A 12,637-nucleotide genomic window follows, 5' to 3' on the forward strand; every position below is an offset into this window, starting at 1 on the left:
AAGCCCAGCAGTAGGCAGCAGTGTGGGCATGCAGCTGAGTGGTTCCCTGAGGTGCCAGGGCAGCAGTGTGGGCATGCAGCAGGTGAGTGAGAGGTGTCCCTGTGTTGGCAGGGCCATGGCACGGCACGCGGGTCCCCGGCTGCCCCTGGTGGTGAAGAATCTCCTCCCAAGCCTGAGCAGCATCTTCGACAGCCAGAGGGTCACCACCACTGCCTTCTTCGCCCAGGTGAGCCTGGCACAGAGCTTGGCTCCTCCCCAGCTCCCCACCAGGCCTCCCCTGCCTGCTTGCAGAGCACCCACCATGAAGGTTGAGCTTCAGCTGGGCCCTGCTTGACCTCCTGCACTTCCCACCCCCTGCTGGGCTTCAGGAGGCTTTGGGCACTGGCCCCCAGAAGGTCCTCGTGGGGAAGCTCAGCTCAGGGGGTTGGGTGAGTGGACAGTGAGGTGAGAATGGGCTGAAGGATGGAGCTCAGAGGGTTGTGGTCAGGGGGGTAGGGTCTAGTTGGGAGGCCTGGAGCTCCTGGTGCTCCCCAGGGGTCAGTTCTAGGCCCACTCTTGGCCAATGTCTCCATCAACAACCTCAGTGAAGGGACACTGTGGGCCCTCAACCAGTTCACTGCTGGTCCAAACTGGGAGCAGTGGTGACACCCTGCAGGTTCTGCTGCCACCCAGCCAGAGCTGGCCAGGAGGGAGAGGTGGGCAGAGGAACCTCCTCAGATTCAACCAGGGCAAGAGGAGAGCCCTGACCTTGGGGAGGGGGCAAGAACTCCCTGCCACAGTACAGGGCAGAGGGGGAGCTGCTGGAAAGGAACTGGGAGTGCTGGAGGGGAACAAGGTCCCCAAGAGCCAGCAAGGTGGCCAAGAAGGCCAAGGGTCTCCTGGGGACATTCAGCAGAGTGTGGCCAGCAGCACAAGGGAGGTTCTCCTGCCCCTCTGCTCTGCCCTGCTCAGGACACAGCTGCACAACTGGGGTCAGCCCTGGGCTCCCCAGTTCAGAGACTGGGAACTACTGGAGAGAGGCACTGGAGGCTGGGAAGCTGCTGAGAAGACTCTGAGGAGGGAAGGACCTGGGGCTGCTTAGCCTGGACAGGAGAGGACTCAGAGGGAATCTTCTCAACATCTGCAGGGTAGGGGGCAAGAGGCTGGGGCCAGACTCTTGCCAGTGGTGCCCAGGGACAGGCCAAGGGGCACCAGGCACAAACTGGAAGCCAGGAGGTTCCCTCAGGAGCAACCTCTTGGCTTGGAGGGTTCTGAGGCCTGGAGCAGGCTGCCCAGAGAGGTTGTGGAGTCTCCTTGTGTGGAGAGCTTCCAAAGCCAGCTGGGCATGGGGATCCTGGGCACCTGCTGTGGGTGCCCCTGCTGGAGCAGGGGGCTGCCCTGGGTGAGCTCCAGCCCCCCCAGGCTGGGACTGGGAGATTCTGTGACCTTCAGCTCCAGGGGGTGGCAGAGAAGCTCTTGCAGGCCTCCAGCCCTGACCACATCCTCGCCGTGAGCCAGCAAACCGTGGCTGGCTCCTGACGTACCCCCTGAAGGAATGAGGTGACTCAAGTCCTCTCCCCATCTCCTGGTGGTGGCCAGCAGACTGTAACTCCATCTCTCCCAGCCTTCCAGCCCTGGGCTGCTCCAGGAGCTTTGGTTACATAAAGGAGCTCCTGGTGCCAACAACCCCCCGCTCCTCGTGTCCTCCCCCCACCTCACAAACCACCTTCTAACTTCTCAGCTGCTTCAGCAGCCCAGGATGAAGTGTTTTGATGTTCTCCTTGGCTGGAGGAGCCGCCAGCCCCAGCTCTTGGAGGCCATCCCAGAATCTGCTCCAGCTTTGGAGCCTGCTTGGCTTCTCCTCAGCCTTCCAGGGTTGAAAATAGCAGCTTGGCCTCAGCCTGCAGCTGGGGGGGCGAGGAGAAGCAAGTGGCTGAGATTGTCCCCACCACCAGCTCCAAAGGCAGGAGATGAGGGTTGGCTATTCAGCTCAGGGTCCTCACCTCAGGACCTTCAGCTCAGATCCTCAGCTCAGCTTTGCTGCCCAGGTCCTCAGCTTAGGTCCTCAGCTCGTGTTCTGCCCGGATCCTCACCTTGGGTCCTCAAGTGAAGGTCTGAGGGGAGCTGGAGGTGCCAAACCAGGTCTTCCAGTGCTCTTCCATGATTAAAAGGAGCAGGAATGCCCAAAGCTCAGCTCCATCATGGTTCATGGGCCATTGTCCTCTGGATGCTGAGCCTCTCTTCTCCTTCAGCTCCTCAACAGCAACGTGGTGAACGACCTGATCCTGCTGGAGACCATGATGGACAGCATGACAGGGAGGCAGAAGGACACCTGCACCTTGGTCAGGATGCTGGCGCTCCGCGGGCTCGGCAACATCGCCTCGGGGGCACCGGAGAAGGTGACCAGGGCTGGGTGGGAGCAGGAGCCTGGAGCCAGCAGCTGCTCCCCAGGGGTCAGTTCTAGGCCCACTCTTGGGGAAGATCTCTCTCAACAACCTCCATGAAGGGACACTGGGGGCCCTCAACCAGTTCACTGCTGGTCCAGACTGGGAGCAGTGGTGACACCCTGCAGGTTCTGCTGCCACCCAGCCAGAGCTGGCCAGGAGGGAGAGGTGGGCAGAGGAACCTCCTGAGGCTCAGTCAGAGCAAGGGGAGGGTCCTGCCCCAGTCCAGGAGAGGCAGGGAGCTGCTGGGAAGGAACTGGGAGTGCTGGGGGCAAACAGGGTCCCCAAGAGCCAGCAAGGTGGCCAAGAAGGCCAAGGGTCTCCTGGGGACATTCAGCAGAGTGTGGCCAGCAGCACAAGGGAGGTTCTCCTGCCCCTCTGCTCTGCCCTGCTCAGGACACAGCTGCACAACTGGGGTCAGCCCTGGGCCCCCCAGTTCAGAGACTGGGAACTACTGGAGAGAGGCACTGGAGGCTGGGAAGCTGCTGAGAAGACTCTGAGGAGGGAAGCTTGAGGGACCTGGAGCTGCTCAGCCTGGAGAAGAGCATCTTCTGCCCTGGGGAGGGCATCTTCTCAAGTCTTCCCAGGCTCATCCTACAAGGACCTCTTCTCCTTGCAGGTCAGGAAACATGGAGCCAAGCTCTTGGCCTCCATGGTCAATGGCATGGATGACAGGGATGACCCCCACAACCTGGTTGCCCTTGAGGCCATGTCCAGTCTCTCCAAGCTCCTGGATCACCTTGAGCAGAGGGACATCCAGTCCATGCTCCTCCACATCGCCATCAGGATCCGGCCCTTCTTCGACAGCGTAAGGCTGGGCTGGGGTGGCCAAGCTGCTGTGACCCCAGATGGCTTCTCTGCCCACCCACAGCCTGCTCCTCACAGGCCACGGGTGGGAGGAGCAGGAGGAACCTGCTGAGATGACTCAGGGCACGTCCCTGGGTGCAGATGGGGCTGGGGATGGAAGTCAGGCTGCTCTCAGTTGGGAAGTGGAGGAACCTGTTGAGGTGTCTCCTTGAACTGTGACTTCTCCTGGGTGGCTGGAAGCTCTGCTGATGTGGGTGCTCCTGGGATACCAGCAAGGGCAGAAGGAGGAGATGTTCTCTCTGGGTGTCTTTGTCCATCCCCCAAACCCTTCTAGCATCTCCACAAGGAAGCTGGAAGCTTCTGCTCAGCCCACAGCCTGTCCCTGGGCTTGAGCCTTGTCCTTAGCTTGGCCAGGCCCATGGTCCAGCTTTTAAGGTGTCACCTCCTGTCCTGCTCCATTCTCAGCACAACTGCAGCCCAGCTCCATCCCCAGCTCCATGCCACTGCTCTGCCCCTTTGAAGAGCTGGAGACCTCCATCCTTTGTCTTGGTCTCCAACACCTCCCTGGAGCTCCTTGCTTGGCTGGCGGTGGGCTCCAGAGCAGCAGGAGCAAATGGAGATGGTGGAGGTTCCTGGGCTGGAGATGTGGAGGGGCTGTGGGTCTGGGGGGTGTTAGGTGGGGCAGGGTGATTGACCCCTGCCAGGAGAAGCCATGCTCAGCCCGGGGGTGGTGAGGAGTCATCTCCAACCAGCCCAGAGCTGAGGCCCCAGGGCAGCCTGGCAAGGCGCAGCTGAGGCTTCCTCTTGCTCCTCTGACGCTCTGCAAGCCTGAGGAGCAGGCTGGGGTGGGGGGCAGCCGCCCAGCAGGGTGGTCCCCGTTGAGCCCTGCTTGTCCCTCCCCCAGGAGCAGCCTGACCTGCGCCGCTCCTCCATCGTCCTCTTCGGCAACCTGTCCAAGTTCAGCGAGGGCCACGGTGAGGTCTTCTTGGAGCAGATCCTCAACGGGCTGGTGACACTGCTGCTGCACCTGCAGGACCCCAGGCCCGACGTGGTCAGAGTGAGTGTCCCCAGGCCCCGCCAGCCTCCCCGCGGGGGCTGGGTGCTGCCGCTGCAGCCTGCCCCTCCTCCTGTGCCCAGGCATGCAAGTTCGCCCTGCGCATGTGCGGCCCCAGCATGGGCTGCGAGGGCCTCTGCGAGATGTTCCTCAACCACCTGCGGGAGGACAGGAGCCTGCACTACGGAGAGTTCATGAACAACGTCTGCAAGCACCTGGTGAGCGCCTGCGCAGCCCCTGGCCTGCAGGCCAGCCTGGCTGGCCTGACCCTGGCCTGCTCCACATCCACAGGGTCCTCTGGCTCTGCACAAAGGAGGCTCCTGCAAGCCCAGGGCTGATCCTGGGCTGATCTTCACCTCCGTAATGTCCTCTGGGTTCACCCAGGGCAGGTTTCTTCCTGCCCAGGAGCGTTCCTGGGCTGACCTTGGCCTTCACCATGACTGTAACATCCTCTGGGTCCATCTAGGGCAGGTCCTGTCAAACCCAAGAGTGTTTCCTGACTGACCTTGACCTCCCCAAGGTCCATAAGGTCCTCTGGGGCCTCACAAAGAGGTTCCTCCAAGCCTCAGGAGTGCTCCTTGGCTGACCTTGGCCTTCACCGTGTCCACCTGGGGCAGGTCCTCTCAAACCCAAGAGTGTTTCCTGACTGACTTTGGCCTCCCTGAGGGTTTTCTGGCTCTGCACAAAGCAGGTTCCTCCAAGCTCAGAAGTGCTGCTGGGCTCCCCCTGACCTCCACAAGTTCCTCTGGGGCCTCACAAGGCAAGATCCTGCAAGCCCAGGAGTGCTCTTGGGCTGCACTTGACCTCCGTAAGGTCCTTTGGGTCTGCACTAGAGCTCAGCCTCCCCAGGAGCTTTGGGCTTCCAGGAGATGGTGCCAGCTCTGCTCCAAGGTGCCCTCCTTGGGGGCTCTTTGTCCCCTAGATGCAGAGTTACCCAGAGATGCTGAACCGCCTGATCTCCACCAACCTCTTCTACTTCAAGAGCAGCTGGGTGGACATCCGGGCAGCAGCTCCCATGTTCATCGGTGAGTCCTGCTCCAGCCTGCTCCTCAGGCTTCACAGGGGGGCAGGGAATGGCCTGGGAACGGCCTGGGAATGGCCCAGCTCCTGCTACTGGGACAGCAGGGACCAGGCTGGGGGTAGAGGAGCTGGGAAAGGCCCTGGGAGGTTGGTGACAGCAACTGGAGAGTGACCAGCATGTGCCCAGGTGGCCAAGAAGGCCACCAGCAGCCTGGCCTGGAGCAGCCCCAGGCTGGGCAGCAGGAGCAGGGCAGGGATGGTACCCCTGGAGTGGGGGCACTGGGGAGACCACCCCTGGTGTGCTGGGCTCAGCTTTGGGCCCCTGACTTCAAGAAGGACCTAGAGGGGCTGGAGGTTTCCAGAGAAGAACAAGGAAGCTGGGGAAGGGTCTGGAGAAGATGGAGAAGGGTCTGGAGAACTTGTGAGGAGCAGCTGAGGGAGCTGGGGGGGTGTGGAACCTGCAGTAATGGAGGCTGAGGGGAGACCTTGTGGCTGTCTGCAAGTCCCTGGGCCAAGAGGAAGCAGCCTCAAGTTGCCCCAGGGCAGGCTGAGGTTGGCCATGAGGAACAATTTCTGCCCCTTGAGGCTTGTGCAGGCCTGGCCCAGGCTGCCCAGGGCAGTGGTGGAGTCCCCATCCCTGGAGGGGTTTCCAGGCTGTGGAGCTGTGGTGCTGAGGGCCATGGTTTGGTGGTGCCCTGCAGTGCTGGGTCAGTGGTGGGACTCCAGGAGCTTGACCAGCTGCCATGTGGCCAGGCCATGCCATGGTTTAGGTGTCCCATGGGCAGACCCTGGTTTGCAGCAGCACTTGGTTGTCCAGACCAAGACCTGACCCTGAGATTCTCTTCAGGCTTCCTTGTGCTTCACGTGGATGAAGACCACTGCCAGCAGGTGGACCTGGACCCACTCATCTCAGGTGAGTTGGCTGCTGGCACCCCTGGCTTCCTTTGCTGGGCAGCAGGGACTTGCTGCTGCCCACTGGAGCTCAGCCCAGTGGGATGGACAGGCTGGGGCTCCTCAGCTTCCGGAGGGACAAGTCATGGAGCAACCTCCCCTGGAGCCCCAGGACCAGCAGCTCAGTGGCTTTAGGGCATCCCATGCAATCCTCCCAGCGTGGTGGGATCCAGCAGCACCTGGCTGAGCTGGGGGACACCAGGAGTGTCCCCAACCTCCTGGTCAACCCCTGGGGCCAGGATGAGCCTGGCAGCTGTGGGCAGCAGAAGACCAAGGTGCTGTGATGGGGTTGAGCATCACCTTGGGCTTGCTGTGGTGCCATCTGCTGTGCCCTTCTGGGCATTGTGGGCTGAGGGTGGAGATCACCTGGGAACCACCTGGGGATCTGCTGGTGGCTGCCAAATGACCCCAAGCTCCAGGGCTGAGCATGGCCCCACCTGGCTGCACCACAAGCTCTGGTCCTTGGCTGGTGGCTCCCATCACCAAATCCCAGCTTGGTGGGGCTGGAAAGGACCTCTGGAGGTCTTCATCATGGACAACCTGTTCCCCCCCAGCACTCCCAGTTCCTTCCCAGCAGCTCCCCCCTTCCCTGGACTGGGGCAGGGGGTTGTTGCCCCCTGCCCGGGGGCAGGACCATCTCTTTGCCCTGGCTGAACCTCAGGAGGTTCCTCTGCCCACCTCTTCCTCCTGGCCAGCTCTGGCTGGGTGGCAGCAGAGCCTGCAGGGTGTCCCCACTGCTCCCAGTTAGGACCAGTAGCAAACTGGTTGAGGGCCCAAGGTGTCCCTTCATTGAGGTTGTTGATGGAGATGTTGGCCAAGAGTGGGGCTAGGACTGACCCCTGGGGAGCACCAGGAGCTCCAGGCCTCCAATTAGACTCTGGCTCCAGTCCTTCACTGGTGGCTCCAGTCCTTGGCCAGTGTGTCCAATCCTGAACTGGTGGTTTCAGTCCTTCACTGGTGGCTCCCTTCCTTGGCCCACCAGTAGCTCCAGTCCTTCACTGGTGGTTCCCTTCCTTGGCCTACCAGTAGCTCCAGTCCTTCACTGGTGGCTCCCTTCCTTGGCCCACCAGTAGCTCCAGTCCTTCACTGGTGGCTCCCTTCCTTGGCCCACCAGTAGCTCCAGTCCTTCACTGGTGGCTCCCTTCCTTGGCCCACCAGTAGCTCCAGTCCTTCACTGGTGGCTCCACTCCTTGGCCCACCAGTAGCTCCAGTCCTTCACTGGTGGCTCCCTTCCTTGGCCCACCAGTAGCTCCAGTCCTTCACTGGTGGCTCCCTTCCTTGGCCCACCAGTAGCTCCAGTCCTTCACTGGTGGTTCCCTTCCTTGGCCCACCAGTAGCTCCAGTCCTTCACTGGTGGCTCCACTCCTTGGCCCCTGGCCCCGCCGTGCCCACCTGCAGCAGCTGTTCCGGAGCAGGACCCCCCTGGGCTCCCTGGCCGGGGGGGGCTCTGCAGGGCTCCCTGCAGGGTGGGGGTGGGGCACCTCCGGCCAGGGCACTTTCTGGGCGCAGCCTGAAGTCATTTTCCTGGATTTCGGGGCCGTTTTCCCCGCGGTGGTGACCTCATCGGCTCGGAAACTCGCGGAGCCTTCCAGAGCCCCTGCCAGAAACGCTAAAAAAGGACAAAATTTGTCCTTTCCGTTGCTTCTCCCCCAAAAAGAAGGAGGGGGAGGGGGGGGTCTGTCTGCCCCGCAGCCGCCAGGCCTCGGCCGCCGCGGAGTACTGGCTGGAGGCAGCCTCCCCCCTGCCTTCAGCTGGGAGTGCTGGGGGGCTTCTGGGCTTGGGGGGGGCTCCAAGCATGAAACCCAACCTGAGGAACCCAGACCCTCCCCCCCTCCAGAAGCTGGATCCAAGGAGGGATGGGGCTGGGATTGGGATGTAAATCATGGAAGGTTGGCTGGTGGTGGGGCAAGGGGGAGAGGAGGGGGTGTGGGGGAGGACCCCAGGACACCCCAGTTCCAGCCCAGTTCTACCCCAGTCCCACCATAGTGGTTTCAACCACTCCAAGGCTGAAACCCAACCTGAGGAAACCCCCCCCACAAAGAGCTGGATCCGAGGAGGGATGGGGCTGGGATTGGGATGTAAATCATGGAAGGTTGTCTGGTGGTGGACCAGGGGGAGATGCTGAGGGGCTGTTGGGGGGAGCAGGAGCTGGGGGTGGGGAGGAAGGCTCCTGGTAAACAAGCTACTGGAAAAAGAGGAGGAGATCTGGTTACTGGTGGGGAAAATCCACCTGGATCCGTTTCTTCCTCCCGGGAACAGGGCCAGGAGTTAGGAAATGGTGCAGGGAGGGGGGGCTTGGCCCGGGCAGCGTCTGCGCGGGGCCCCCCCTGGGGCTCAGCTCCTGGAGCAGCTCCTGGAGCAGCTCCTGCTGCCAGGCCCCCCCTGTGCTGGGGCCCTGCTCGGCGCAGGGATGGGGCAGAGGGAACCTCACCGGCTCCAGCGCTGGGCCACAGGGAGGCCTCCCAGTTCTCCCAGTCCCGGAAGCCCAGTGCCACCAGCTCAGGGAGTCTTTCCAGTCCCTCCAACCCAGGCCACCACCAACCTCCCACTCCCACCACTCAGGGGCAGGGGTCCAGCATCCTGCTGCCATGTCCTCTGGCTGCAGAGCTGGGGGTTCCTGGGGGGCCTGAGGAGGCTTTTGGGTGCCTGTGGGCCAGGGGCTGGGGCTGCAGAAGGCACTCAACATCCCTGGCACTGGGATCTTCTCCTTCCTTCAGCCATGGAGGTGGCTTTACCCCAGCCACGGTCCCAGTGTGGGGCAGGGTGGGTGGCCATGGTCCTGCAACCCCCCCAAGATGTCCATCTCTTGGTCTTCTTGCAGCTCTGAACCTGCTGCTGAAGGACCCTGTCCCTGCCGTCCGTGTGAAGGTGGCAGAGACCCTGGGGCGCCTCGTCAGGGTCCTCTGAGCCTTGGGGACACCTCCAGGACATCCCAGGTGCACTCCAGTCCCACCACAGCAATAGTTGGGTTGGCTTCTCATCATGGGCACTGCCACCACGTCTTCCACCATCGACTGCCCACCTGGGGGCTGGTTCTTCTGCCCCCTCCTGCCCCCAGCAGCTCCAGCACCTTCCTCACCACCCCCAGCACCCTCCCCAGTCCCACCAGCACCAGCTGGGCCAGGCTGGGACACTGGTGGCCAGAGGAGGACACGGTGGTGGCCACATGACCCCAACGCTGCAGCTGCTGCTTGACTTCTGGGTCCTGGGCAAGGGAGGCTGGACCTTGGTGGCAGCATCTGGAGTTGGGGGGGGCTGCAGCCATGGAGTCTGAGACCTCCCCCCCTGCCTCTGCCCTGAGATGCTCCCAGCCCCTTGTCCCACCCTGCTGCTGCTGCCTGATGCTGAATGTGGGGTCCTGGTACCCCCCAGGGCTCTGTCCCCCCCTGCCCAACCAGGGTCCTGTCACCCCCACCCTGGGGTCCTGTTCCCACCCTCCCCAGCATCTTGTCACTCCTTTCCCCAACCCCACCACAAAGCTGTCACCCTCCCCAGAGTCTCATATCCCCCTCAGGGCTTTGTCACCTCTCTCCTGGGGTCCTATTTCTCCCCTCCAGTGCTGTCACTCCCTCCCTGGGGTCCTGTCACCCTTCTCAGAGTTCTGTCACCCCATCCCCCTCAACCCCCAAGTGTTCTGTCACACTCCAGAGGTATGTCACCCTCCCCACCCCAGGGCTTTGTCACCTCCTTCCTGGGTGTCTTGCTGTCTACCCCCAGGTCTCTTGTCACCCTCCCCAGAGACCTGTCACATCCCCCAGGGCTTTGTCATCTCCTTCCTGGGGGCTTGTGGGTATCCCCCCGAGTCCTGTTACCCCCACCCTGGGGTCCTATCATCCCCCAGATCTCTGTCACACTCCCAAGGGTCCTGTCCCCCCACTCTGAGGTCCTGTCCCACCCTGGGCTTTGTCACTTCCCTGCTGGGGCCTTGTTACCCCCACCCAGGATCTTGTCACTCCTCCCTGGGGTCCTGCCAACCCCACCCCAGAGCTCTGTCCCCCTTCCCAGAGTCCTGTACTTCCCCTCCCCCAGGTCCTGTCACAACCCCCCAGAGCTCTGCCACACTCCCAAGGGTGTGTTCCCTCCAGGGCTCTGTCATGTGCCCCCCAGCTATGCCCCCCTGGTGCCACTCCTGTACATAAAAGTATTTTTAAATAAAGCCCCCCTGGTGCCTGCTGCCTGGGGGGGGAATTGGGGACACCCCTAGGGCTCTGTCAGCTCAGCTGGGGGGCACCAGGGGGTGGCTGGACCCCAGGAGCCCTTGGGAAGAAGGTTCTGGGTCTTCCCCACCCCCCCCCACCTTGAGGAAGCTCAACCTTGGCCCTGCTGCCACTCCTGGAGTACCCCCACGGTGGCTCTGCCCCACCTGAGGGGCACTGGTGGTGCCCAAGTTCCCTCCAGCTCCTACTCCCTGGCTTCTGGCCCTGCTCTGGTCACCTCCAACCTCTTCTTGGCTCAGTTCCTGCTGCTCCCAGAACCCTTCCTGTGCTGGGGGTAATGTGGTGTGGGGGGGTTGGTGTCTCTCTGGGGGCTTCCTCCCCACCCAGATGCCACCCAGAGGAGCTGTGGGGTGGCACTGGGCCCGTAGGGGACCTGGCCCTGCTCTGCTGCCAGCGTGCAGAGCCGGCAGTAGGGTTCAGAGTGAACAAGAAGCAGCACAGGTCCTGAGGAGGGTGGAGAGAGGCCACTGGTGGGGCTTGGTGGGGCAGGAGGGGACCTTGGTGGCTGCTGGGCCCTTTCCTGGATGGATCCTGTGGTTGTCCTGGCCCAGGGCTGGAGTTGGCCAGCAGGGCACAAGAAGAGACCCTGGGGAGGGATGAGGTCACCTCCATCCCGTGTTCTGCCACCCCTCCATCCCACCACCCTCCCTATGTCCACCTGGGCTACCCCAGAGGAGGGATGGTGATGCCTAACCCAGAAGGGTCTGGAGAACTTGTGAGGAGCAGCTGAGGGACCTGGGGGTGTGGAGCCTGGAGCCAAGGAGGCCCCAGGGAGCTGCAGCCATGCCAGGAGCTCCATGAATCCCAGCCAGCCATGGAGGACACCAGGGCCCAGGGCTGTACCCAAAGACATTTAATGAGCAAGGCCCCAAAGTCTGCTTGAAGGAGCAGGAGCAGAGTTCTCAGCAGGGTTTGGTGGCCTCTTGCCCAAGGGGTCAGGTTGGGGGTGGCAGCGGGCAGCAGCTACGTGTAGAGCCGGACGGTGCCGTCGGCACCAGAGGAGAAGATCCAGGGCTGGGTGGGGTGGAAGAGGACATCGAGGACGCCCAGGTCCAAGGTTATGACGTGGCCCTTCAGCACCTTGACAGGCACCAGCAGGGGGTTCTGCAGCAGGTCACTGTGGAGGAGGAGAAAGGTCAGCACGGGGCTCCCTCCCTCCAGTCCACCTCCCCCAGGGCCACCCCCCGGAGAGCTGCGTCCCCAGAACAGCTCCAGGGCTCTGCAGCTTGAACTGGAGCCGCAGCCCTGGCAGCTCCCTGGTGGCTACCTACTTGTAGACCATTCCGTGGCAGACGATGACGGAGCCGTCGTCAGAGCCCGAGGCGAAGAGAGGGTACCGGCGGTGGAAGGCGACGCTGCGCAGCGCCCTCTTGTGGTGCCTGCAGAGACCAGGGGGGTGCAGGGTGGCTTGGCTTGGAAAAGACCTTTAGGAGCATCCAGCCCAACCATGACCCCACCCTGCTAAGGCTGCTGCTAGCCCATGGCCCTCAGCACCACAGCTCCACGGCTTGGGAACCCTGCCAGGGATGGGGACTCCACCACGGCCTGGGCCAGGCCTGCACAAGCCTCAAGGGACAGAAATCATTCCCCATGGCCAACCTCAACCTCCCCTGGGGCAACTTGAGGCCAATTCCTCTTGGCCCAACACTTGGCACAAGAGATCTCAGCCCCACCTGGCTCCAGCCTCCTCTCAGGCACTTGCAGACAGCCACAAGGTCTCCCCTCAGCCTCCTCTGCTGCAGGTTCCACACCCCCAGGTCCCTCAGCTGCTCCTCACAAGTTCTCCAGACCCTTCCCCAGTCCTTCTTGGAGTCAGGGGCCCAAAGCTGAGCCCAGCACTCCAGGGGTGGCCTCTCCAGTCCAAGAGGACCATCCCTGCCCTGCTCTTGTTGCCCACCCTGGGGCTGCTCCAGGCCAGGCTGCTGGTGGCCTTCTTGGCCACCTGGACACACGCTGGCTCCTCTGTACAATGGGCACCTTCTGGATGTTCTGTCCCTATCCCAACCCTTGGCTTGGGTCTGGCCATGACCCCAGTCTCCACTGTGACCCACCATGCCCTGTGTAACTGGGACAAACTGGGACATGCTGTTAGCAGCTCAAATCAGCCCAGCACCAACCACCACAGAAGCTGAGCTCCAGGAGGTCACCACTGCCCACCCCAGCAA

The 12,637-nt window shown here is 62.5% G+C and overlaps 2 protein-coding genes across 4 annotated transcripts in view; one reads left to right on the plus strand and one right to left on the minus strand.

The window, feature by feature from the left end:
- MROH1 (maestro heat like repeat family member 1) overlaps positions 1-9,222 on the plus strand; it is a 51,177-nt gene extending 41,955 nt beyond the window's left edge. For all 3 annotated transcript variants that reach the window (XM_054398615.1, XM_054398617.1, XM_054398616.1), the window contains 8 exons: positions 112-226; positions 2,232-2,378; positions 3,043-3,231; positions 4,135-4,287; positions 4,368-4,502; positions 5,207-5,309; positions 6,152-6,217; positions 9,077-9,222. In XM_054398615.1, the coding sequence (XP_054254590.1) occupies positions 112-226; positions 2,232-2,378; positions 3,043-3,231; positions 4,135-4,287; positions 4,368-4,502; positions 5,207-5,309; positions 6,152-6,217; positions 9,077-9,162 (994 nt within the window). In that variant the 3' untranslated portion in view covers positions 9,163-9,222. The remainder of the gene's footprint in view (positions 1-111; positions 227-2,231; positions 2,379-3,042; positions 3,232-4,134; positions 4,288-4,367; positions 4,503-5,206; positions 5,310-6,151; positions 6,218-9,076) is intronic.
- Positions 9,223-11,345: 2,123 nt separating this feature from the next.
- BOP1 (BOP1 ribosomal biogenesis factor) overlaps positions 11,346-12,637 on the minus strand; it is a 47,811-nt gene continuing 46,519 nt past the window's right edge. Inside the window, exons 15-16 of the mRNA XM_054398626.1 lie at positions 11,744-11,851; positions 11,346-11,589 (exon numbers count right to left, since the gene is read on the minus strand). Of these exons, the coding sequence (XP_054254601.1) occupies positions 11,436-11,589; positions 11,744-11,851 (262 nt within the window). The 3' untranslated portion in view covers positions 11,346-11,435. The remainder of the gene's footprint in view (positions 11,590-11,743; positions 11,852-12,637) is intronic.

Source organism: Indicator indicator, unplaced genomic scaffold, assembly GCF_027791375.1.
Source record: "Indicator indicator isolate 239-I01 unplaced genomic scaffold, UM_Iind_1.1 iindUn_scaffold_69, whole genome shotgun sequence".
Taxonomy (NCBI): Eukaryota; Metazoa; Chordata; class Aves; order Piciformes; family Indicatoridae; genus Indicator; species Indicator indicator.